The sequence below is a fragment of the Mesitornis unicolor genome, unplaced genomic scaffold (genome assembly GCF_000695765.1).
Source record: "Mesitornis unicolor isolate BGI_N332 unplaced genomic scaffold, ASM69576v1 scaffold13682, whole genome shotgun sequence".
Lineage (NCBI taxonomy): Eukaryota > Metazoa > Chordata > Aves > Mesitornithiformes > Mesitornithidae > Mesitornis > Mesitornis unicolor.
This window is the reverse complement of record NW_010167195.1, coordinates 23,852-34,627: the sequence shown is the minus strand read 5'-3', so window position 1 is coordinate 34,627 and position 10,776 is coordinate 23,852. Positions and strand designations below refer to the sequence as shown.

Here is a 10,776-nt window from a genome sequence, read left to right as displayed (position 1 = left end):
TGAGTTCTTGCATATAGTTTTAACATCTTACTTTTGTTTTTAACTGTGACACAGTTCAGGACTTTTAATACTGCATATTCCCTGCCAAATTCCCAATTGTCTATGGAAAACCTGAAAAACATGGTGCTGATGAGCAAGATAGCTCTTCTTCATAGTTGCAAGAGTTCTTGAGCTCTTGTCTTGAAAGGAAAGGAATAGTTCCTGTATAAAGAATAAATAAGCAGGCTAAAGCTCTTTTGGATCAATTAAGGACAAATTCAGCATCCAGAAAACCCCTTGTAGTTGTATTTTCTTACCTAATGCTTTTTATGTAAGCAAGTTCCTACTTTTGAGAACAGAAATTTAACTGTTTGCTTTGCCCAAGTCAAAACTGTTGTTTCCATTTTAATCTTGTCTCGTGCTATAAACAAACCTAAGTGAATATGACAGCACAACATTTTCATGAAAATTGCATATCCAAATAAATCTGTTCTACAGAGAAGCCCTCAGGGATGTCTGCAACCTATGACCATGTCTGAAAATTAAGTAGACTGGAGTACTTTTTTATAAGCTGTAGAAGTCAGTTTAGGATGTCCAGCTAAAAAGGAAATTCTCCCTGATGCACTTTTCTCAAGGTTCCTCTGCCAATAAAAGGACAGTGATAACAGAGTCCATGCTGAGCAAAAAATAAACCTTGCAGTGAATCACAGAACAGTTGAGAGAGATCTGGAGACTATCTAGGCCAGGGCTGTGCTCAGCTAGGGTCAGCTACAGCAGGCTGCTTGGAGCACTGTCTGTCTGGTCTTTGAATATCTCCAATGATGGGAACTCCACAACCTTTCTGGGCAGTCTGTTGCAGTGTCTGACTACTCTCACAGTAAAAAGAACTTTTCTTGTGTTTAAGTGTTTAACTTCATGTTACAGAAGTTATCTCATCAAACCTGAGCTCTATTAAGTTAGAGATAAGGCCAGGCTGTAAACTAATATGTATAGACAGATAACTCTCTAATAAAGCCATATAGCTGTCTAATGAAGCCCTACTGAATTTATTTCTGAAACTCCTTATGTAACTAGTCAGTGCAGGGCAGGTACTTGGACAGTCTCTGAGAGGACACATGTCTCTATCATCAACTGCAAATGGCAGCTGGACAACTGTGGGCCAGTTGCTTGGCTTCTAGGTGATAACACATTCATTAATCCATCTGCAGTGACTGAGATGGTCTTTGATATTAAATGTAACATGAAAGCAAAGCCTGCTCACTTAGATGTGTCTATAGTGGGAGACCTATAGTGTGACTATTCTGCACAAGGTCTTCCTAGCCAGGCTGCCCTGTAGGCTCTGTCCATCCCCAAGGTTTCTGTCTCATCCTGAAGGTTTCTCAGAAACTTAACCCTGTTCTGTGTGTCCCATGGGAGGGTATTTTCCCTTTCTTTTCAGAATTTTCCTGGCAGAACAAGATCACAAAGTACTCTTCCTCTCTGCTTTCCCAGCATATCCTTCAATTAAAATATACCTTAAACTCAGAACAAATCTAACATAGACAAATACAGCTATGAATAAGGTTTAAAAGTTTATATGCTAAAAAACCTTCTGTATTTTATCTCAATGATAGAAATATCCAGGGAAGGGGAATAGCAAATCCTACCTTGCTGCTGGCTTTCTCAAAATTTCCTGAACAAGAGAGTCAAGATATTTCCCAAGCAGCTGAACGAATGGAAATGTCAATTCAAGTGCTGAAACAAAAAGTTTGTCAGAAGCACAAACGTTCATTACATCCAACAGGTAAATATTGACATCAGCAAAACCCCCTATTGATTTCTTGAATGTTGTCTTTTAGATTAAAGTTGGGTTTGCTTCACTTTTATTTTACCTTTGGCAGGAGTAAGTATCTTGCCTGCCCCCTGGGACCAGGATGCCCTCTCTTTTGTTCTTAAGAGCACCTCACACAGTCACTGTCTTACATTTTTCTTTGCTGGAATGTGGGCTGTGTTCCTATAGCTGAGAAGAGCAGCACTTTGTTATTGGCATTCTCTGAACTCATGACTGTAAATTTGTATTGTCTATAAATCAGCTTGCATGTCCTCAGTGTTGCAAGCTTCTTATTTACAGTGAAATATCGGTCTTCCCCAGCCCCCACTGGGTTCAGTGCTTCTTGGAGCTAGAGTCCACAGATAAAATAATACCATTTCTATCACTGTATGGCACTGACATTTTCAAATACACTTCCTCTGGATATTGATGACCTCATTAATATCATTCTTTTAGGAAATTGTTTTCTTATTTCCAAAACTAACTTTATAATGCTTTGCTGTTGCACATTTCTTTCTATTTTAACTGTTTTTTTAAGTAAACAGAGAAATAAAAAGAGATCATCCAGAAAGCTCAATGATGTATAATTTTCTAAGTAAAACTCTTGTTATGATTAATTAAAGATGAATTTCAAGATGTCTGTCTGGTGTCTGGAAGGCTCAAAAAATCAGAAACATTGACTTTATTTTCCATAATTTAATTATGTCACTTAGAGCAGCATGAACTGGAGAATTACAGTTTGCATTCTCTGTCTTAGCATTATAACATGACAATATTTTTCAAGATATGGAACCATTAGAATGCTGTTAACAAACATAAATGTCCGCAGTTTTGTGGATTTTTTTTCCCTTGCCGAAACATCTGGCTTACTAAGCTACTGGGACATTTGTAGAAGCAAAAATGTATCTATATATGTCTCTGTGTGTGTGTGTGTGCACAGATGTATTTATATATACACAGACACGCACAGAGATGCAGTTATTTTTCTACTGGTGCAGTTTCAAGAGAAATAAAATTTCTAAACTGCCAAATAAGTGCACAAAACTCTTGTTCATTTTCAAAACCTAAACAACTTTAATGGAAGATTAATAGAATTAAAGAACTAAATTAGCTTTAAAGAAAATGTATGAGTGAATACCTAGGAAGCACAGGCAACTGCAGAAGCGAGCTTTGTGTATAACTTTGAACCTGGACTAACATGGAAGTACAGCTGTATCCACAAATTTGGCATAAGTAACTAGTATGTAATGACAAGGTTACATGGCCAGTCTAACAGCCCATTCTCTCTCTGTTCTCAACTCTTCTTTGCACAGGTTCTAGTGGAGAACATTTTTTGAGCTGATTTGGCTCTTGAGCCTTTTTTTAATGTGTTTTTCTGGCTTATTTTTTTGGGTTGATTAATGGACTAAAGCAGCTTAGTTCAGAGTTGGATGGGCAGAACAGATTGGTGGTGGGACCAAGTGACCTGCAGTAGCTAGTGAAGTCACAAAGGCAAGAGTTAGATGCTGTCTCTACCATTTTCTTGCAGCATGTGATGTTTACAGTCAGTCTGAATGGCAAGAGTTCTCTGAGTTCAGGAAGGATATTGCTCCCCTTTCATGTGTATTTCTTCCTCCAACCAGTCATACATGTGTTTGCACATATGCGTGGGTGAAAGAGGGTGCCAGCTCTCTGGAGCTTACACAACAATGTGAATTTGTCCCTCGTCAGGAGAAAGCTCTCTGGGACATTCATCTCAGATCACAATATAAAAATATTAATAATATGCTGTCTACACACAATACAGCTCCCTGATTTTACCTAGTTTCCCAATTCCAGCTAAAAATTCTGAGCGTTTACCACTGCACACTTAATTATATAGTCAGCTGCAGTCTCTTCAAATTTGTTCATCTTTCCAATCTGACTTTTTACCTCCTGGGTACATACTTCTGTTCTTGAATGGCATTTTTTACACCTTTATTGTAAGCACAGGAAGCAGCCAAGCAGTGTGACTACAATGTCGGGAAAGAAGGAAGTAGAGAGTAGCTTAGAGGAAAAAAAAAGAGCAGATCAACCTCAGTTCTCAAGTATAGCTGAACTAATTCCTTCCCATTCTCTATGCATCAGACAATAAAATCAGCTCTTCCCTTTCACCCACTGTCTCCTCTAAGTCCCCAAAACTGCCTCCTGCACCACTAAGTGCACTTTCCTAGGAAGAAGAGAGTGTAGGTGTACTATGTGCTACTGTGGGTATAGCTGACAATAATGCCTTTTTCCTGTAGCAGCTATATAGCAATAGAGCAAATTGCTTGTTTGGGTTCTTCCTTTCAGACCTTTTATCGGCTGATCTACTCACTATGATTGCTAATATTTCTGGATGTCTGCCACATGTGTTGCCACCAAAATGTCCAGACAATTGCCTAGCTAATAAATATCGACTCATCACTGGTGCCTGCAATAACAGGTATGTATAATAAGAATTGTCCCCTCAAAAATCTTTCTTTCCTATTCTTTAAACTCAAAAAGATATGTTTACTTTTTCTGAGAAAAATGGGGGGACAACAGCTCAACCAGATAACTTTGACATCAACATGCCTCTAAATGAGGTGCCTCTGAAAGCTCCAAAGGGAAGAAACTCTTCATCTAAACTTTGGTACACTAATCTTTGCAGACAGGCTCTCCCTTCTAAGGTTATATAAAGAATTTTAAATTTAGAGAGGACTGATTTGGTAGATGCATTTTTCCATGTAAATTAGACAGACTGAATTCTAAACCAGCATTTTTTTTTATTTAGTTGAATAAAATGATATTGAGCATGAAAACAATTACTTCACAAGAAGCAATAAGAAAATCAAGTACATTCTCATTTTTGTATTTTCCCACAACCTTAACATTTAGCAAGTATGTATCTAAAAATTCTGCATGCTATATTTATTTTTATATATCTATTTATATAAATATATGCTTATTGGCCATCTGAACAACTATTATTTGCTACTGTTATCTACTTGTTACCTAATATGTGTGGCAATTTTTTCCTGCAAACCCCAGCATAACAGATGTGACTGTATTTTCAGAATCCTCCAATGCAAAGAGAGTGTCAAAATAAGAATGGGAGCCCTTTTGAGTACAAGGGTAAATGATATTTATATTCAGCAACCCTTGGATGCATAGGTGTAAGGTCACAAACTGAAAAGCACACTGTAGTCTTACAAGTGAATGGCTGTAGACCTGTAAATGGAAGGCCATTAGCATTGCACAGTTTAAGGTACTCTGCAATGTGGTGAATGAACAGCAGTAAAATTCTGCAATTTTATTATTCAATCAGTCTGTTTTTATGAGATGAATCTGTTTTGCTACATCACAATTCATTTGCAAGGAACATGCCTGATAGGCTCTTTGTTGAAAGGACACAACCTGATGAGCATTGATACTATAAATCTAACTATGTAGATACCTGTATTTTCCCCCAGGCAGTTGCAGAATTGCTTGGAATCTGCACTAACAGCTAGTGCAATACTTCCACTGACAACTTCATCAGGGCTTGAACACATTGGCCAAGATTCATGCAGCTGAATACAGGCACATGGTTGAAGGTCTTAATTTGCAGGCATGGCTGCTGTAGTTTTTCTCTCCAAAGATGGAGAGAAACACACTCTGCTGTCGGTAAGGTAAAGCATCATTTTCTCTTCAGTGACTCTGGTAATACTAGGATGGGTATAGGCTTTTTTGGTCTGGTTTCTAAAACTGTGTAGGGTAAATATGATCCATTGCGTCTGCTTAGTCTGTGGTCACTATGTACTACTTTGTATAATTTTACGCTTGCACAAAATCAGTGTTTAAATCCAACACTCATACTTGTAGTATTTTAGACTCCTTACTCTAAACATCTGTAAAAGGTGCAAGGCAGCAAAAAAACAAAAGCAAAAACAAAAAACAACAACAACAACAAACTCAGACCAACGACTTTGAAACCAGCGAGTTGGATCTTCATAGAATCACAGATTAGAAGTTGGAAGGGACCTCGAAAGATGATCCTCCTTTATGAGGAGCAGCTGAGGGAGCTGGATCTCTTTAGCTTGGAGAAGAGGAGACTGAGGGGTGACCTCATTAATGTTTGTCAATTTGTAAAGGGTGAGTGTCATGAAGATGGAAGCAGGCTCTTCTCAGTGATGCCAAATGACAGGACAAGGGGCAATGGGAGCAAGCTGGAGCATAGTAAGTTCCATGTGAACATAAGAAAAAACTTTCACTGTGAGAGTGACAGAGCACTGGAACAGGCTGCCCAGAGCGGTTGTGGAGTCTCCTTCCCTGGAGACATTCAAAACCCACTTGGACACGTTCCTGTGTGACCTAGTCTGGGTGATCCTGCTCTGGTGGGGGGGTTGGACTAGACTATTTTTTGAGGTCCCTTCCAACTCCTAACATTCTGTGATTCTGTGAACATTATTGTTAAATGAAGAATAAGGAAAACAAGGCATGTCCAAATAGCTACATTATTTTTTTTATCTCAACTAAATAGCATTCATCTGTGTAGTTTTTCATGTCTGGTGTAATGAGTAGTATTCAAAGGTGAAGGAATTACAGGTACTAAAGGAATGGAATCCCAAAGTGCAATTAACTTCACCTAATCTCAGTTTCCTAGAATAGCTATACATCTACTGTTCCTGATTGTTTGAGATAGGGTGGCACCCAGGAGTTGTCTGTCTCTCTGAGTTGATGGACAGATCTAGATGACTAGATTACATTTTGTATGCCTAATATTTGGGCAGCTAGGAGGAATTTTATCAGCAGCATTTCTATTTCATTGCTATGTCATTAACCATTTCATCAGGTAAGAACCTGATGCTTAGTCTGAAGCTCTAATACTGCCAAAATTAGTGGTATGGATATGACTCATCTAGTGGAAAGCATGAGCAGTCTCAACTGCATCCATTAACTGCAAGAAGGATTTGAGATGTTTCCCTTAGGGAAGCTGTTTGACTTCAATACAAGCTGTGCTCAGTTTAGTAGGAGGCTTATATTTCAGAAGTTTTCCATGTTTGCCAGGAGTTATGGCCATGGGAGCTCAGAGACATGTAAAAGTTTACAAAAAACAATTATTAAATTGCTGTGTGGCATTCATTATTTCTGCCTGAAACTAGGCAGGACATTGAAGTAACATTCAAAAGACATAAATCTGGATAGTGGACTGCATCTTAAAACTCCAGGTTCCTTCTAAGGCAGCCAAAAGAAAATCCAATCTGTGTAATACTAGTATTTCACAAGTGAATGAGAAGTCTCACTTCTCATAAACAGAATGTATAGTAATCAAATTGACTACTCTATAAAGCTGTATGGTAAAAGAACTCATTATTTCAACTGCCCTGGTTAAAAACCTTTTTAACTCAAGCAAGATTCCAAGACATTAAGATGTTTAATGTAATAATAAAAGGCATGTGAGAAGGGTTTTACTAAAGTGGCATTCCAGTGATCTGCTGAAATATAAAAGCAATCAGGAAGAAAATCACTGGTTAAGCAGTTAAATTAACATTTCGTTATTTTTAATTGAGTGCAATAGAAGTACACTATGTGCAGTATTTTATGCAATTTCAATAAAGGTAAATCAACTGTAACTAATTTGAATGCTTTATTAAAGCATACTTCAATCTTCAAGTGTGAATTATTGTGGATAATTAAGTGTATTACTGTACCGTACTGCTTGGCAAATTGAGCCACTTCAGTGTGCCAGAGATCAATGAAGTATTAATGAAATAATTGTTCCCTCTTTAGTATCTGAATAGACATATAAATGTTCATTTTAATACTGTGTAGTTCTACTAACTGGGAATATTTCTGGTTCTTTGTAGCTTACTTTGTAATTTTTGTCAACTGAGTACATTGCAAAAATTTTAGTTTTTCCTTTTAATGTCTATATATATTTAACAATTATTAAATATATTGAACAAGCCATGTTAAAAAAAACCGAACAAACAAACAAAAAAAACAACCCTAAAATATTCTCTTAGGAAAAATACATCAGACATTTTCATGAGAGAAGGAAAATTAATGGTCAAGTTCAAGACTGACTGATTATATTAGTAAATCAAAGTCATGAGGAATATTTTCCTGGCCCTCAAATCAAGTATGACCTGACTGTTGCCACCCTTCTACTCTTAGATTTTTGTCTAAGCTCTTTTATTCCCCTTCCCTCTTCCAAGCAGGCTGACTACAGGCTGACAAACTGGCATGCACGAATCCCAAGGTGTGCCCAGCCAGGTGTCATTCAGAGAAATGATAGTGTGAGCCAAACCCACACTGCAGTTAGTGGTAGCCACTTAAAAGTATAGTTAAACACATGCCAGTGCTTGGGCTTGTGCATAGGCCCTCCCAAAGCTGTACCCAAGTAATTAGTATAGGTGTAATCAAAGGAAGCATTGCCACTGAATTCAGCAACTTCAGCCATCATTACCCTTTCCTCAGTTGTTTCTGCTTAGGTCTTGCTAAATGATTAATTCTGTACGACTTGCATCCATTTTTCTTTTAAGCTTTCTTCACCTCTATTATAGGGCTTCTTTATATTTTCCTAAATCTTCATTTCCTAGCTATTGCTCTAAACAAACTTCTTTTAAAAGATGCCAGCAAAGGCACTTAAGAATATATCTGACTTTATGGGGAATGAGGACACTATCAGGAAACCACCACTGGGGAAAGTACTTCAAAGATGTCAAAAGGTAGCCAAATTGCATTCTAAACATAAGTAACATAGTAATATTTTATTAGTAATTTAGTTTCTCTTAATTCTCCTTTCAAGTCAAACTGATGTTGGCATACATGAAGACCAGTGTTTGATGTCTTTTCAAAGACTGTTGCATGAACATTGTATTGCAACAGAATACTGTCTGTGCCTGATTATTATTATATATTATTTTGTATTTATATTATTGCTATTTAGATTATTTTATATTCAGAATATATTCAGAGTTGCAGGAATTTTTTGTTTTCATCTTTTACCAGGGAACATCCTAGGTGGGGAGCATCCAACACGGCATTGGCTAGGTGGCTTCCACCAGTCTATGAAGATGGACTCAGCCAACCTCGAGGATGGGATCCCAGCATTCGATACAATGGAGTCCAGCTACCCTTGGTTAGAAAGTGCACTACAAGATCACTTGAAATGTTTACACTGGGTTATAACCATACCTGCCGCCACAGACCTCCATTTGCATCAGTAAATGAGATAGCAAGAGAAGCTATTGAACTCGGTTAAGGAGCTGCTAGCTTTGCTAAAGCATAAGCTCAGTCAGCCAGATAGTGAGTGGTCCCCTGCACCTGGCTGGAGTAAGCCCAAGGAGAAGCGCAGGGGTGCACTGACTACCTGGGGGGAAGCTCTGCCGTAAAGGACCAAGGTAGAGAGCAGGCAGGGCATGAGCTAGCTGCGTGCCTGGCCTGGATCATACCAGACACGGGCCACTCAGCAGACCTGGGGTGAAGATTGCTCAGCCTAGAGAAAAGGCAGTGCAGGGCGGACCTAATGAGAGCCCTCCCATGCTGAAAAGGCCATTATGGTTATGAGGGAGGTCTTTACAAGGATGTACACTGACACAGCAAGAGGTCACAAGTTTCTCCAGAGGAAAGAAAACTTATTGTGAGAACAATTGAATGTTAGAATAGTCTGCCTAGGCAACTTCTGGAATATTTCTCATGGGAAATACCCAAGACCTGGCTTGATGGGGCTCTGAATAACCTAATCCTGCTTCTAGAAAGATGCACCATGCGGTCTTCAGAGCTTCCTTCCAGCCTAGACTTTCCAGTAATTTTATGATTCTTTGTTTCAAATATGATGCCTTTATTCAGAGAAGGAGGAGGGGACAAACAGGATTGGGTGTTAACTAAATAAATATAAAGCATATACACATGTTAGCATGTGTATGTGTGTATGCACATACACCATTTCTCCTAGGTTAGTGTACATTAACTAAACAAGTATTACTATCAGATCACAACTTCATTTTTCAGCTAGCCCAAGTTACTGATCTAAGGTGGCATTGCAATATTAATGGATTTTAACAGCTCATACACTTGAAAAACAGCAGAGCTTCTGTAGAGGGAAGTTTGAATAAAAAATATCTGCATAGAGGATTGGGTGAAAAATTCTCCAGTGCAGGAGGCAATGATTTGAGCTGGATTTACTATTTCTGGTCTGCAGTCATTGCTTTGGAACCTGACTTTTAATGGACTCAAAGTCTTGTTATTTCAACCACCGTATGTTTAATAAGGATAAGAAAGAGAATTAAGTGTTAATGTCAACTGCAACTCATGTTATTAATTAAATAACATTGTTTCTAAGCTGCACAATTTAGCACTTAAAGATGAAAATCTGACATTTACACAGGTAAATTTCCAGTAGACCGTACAAGCTGCCTATTTTCTAGATTCATTAGGATACATGCTTATGAAATAAAACACACTGGAACAAAACTACATGACTGCATCAAATCTGATCATATCTGACCATCAACAATGTCCTCTGCTTTATTTTGAAGTTAGATAGGAAAAAAATAGTGCCATAGATGTTTTTTCCAATTTACATAATTGTCTTTTATTGTACTTTTAGCTATTCAACTATATCCTTTAAAATCAACATGCAAATAATGTGAAGGTGAGAGATAAGTGTGAGGATTACTACAAAGCAATATTAGAACACAACACAGCTGTGCAATTTAACAGTGATAAGAAAATCTTACTAACTGCAAGAAAAACGTTTGTGCTATTAAAAAGCTATTAAAATACTGATATAAAGACTTGTACTCCTGATGAGCTCCACGTACCTCTGCTCTTGACTATTTCAGTATAAAGTCTGATGTTGCTAACAAGTCCCTTGTTGCCTCTTGTCCTTACCAATTCTCTTTAACTGCACCTGCCTTATACATCCCTTATATTTATTAGAGACTCCGTGACTTTATTTTATGTGCTGCCCTTTCTATTGCTTGGCTCCTAAGGCAGCTGCCGTATGTGAGGGAGTATTT

General features: G+C 38.0%; 1 protein-coding gene across 1 annotated transcript in view; it reads left to right on the top strand.

The window, feature by feature from the left end:
* Positions 1-1,592: 1,592 nt before the first annotated feature.
* Positions 1,593-10,776, top strand: part of TPO (thyroid peroxidase) — a gene marked incomplete at both ends in the record, with an annotated part of 32,033 nt that continues 22,849 nt past the window's right edge. Inside the window, 3 exons of the mRNA XM_010178613.1 lie at positions 1,593-1,762; positions 4,100-4,232; positions 8,765-8,894. Of these exons, the coding sequence (XP_010176915.1) occupies positions 1,593-1,762; positions 4,100-4,232; positions 8,765-8,894 (433 nt within the window). The remainder of the gene's footprint in view (positions 1,763-4,099; positions 4,233-8,764; positions 8,895-10,776) is intronic.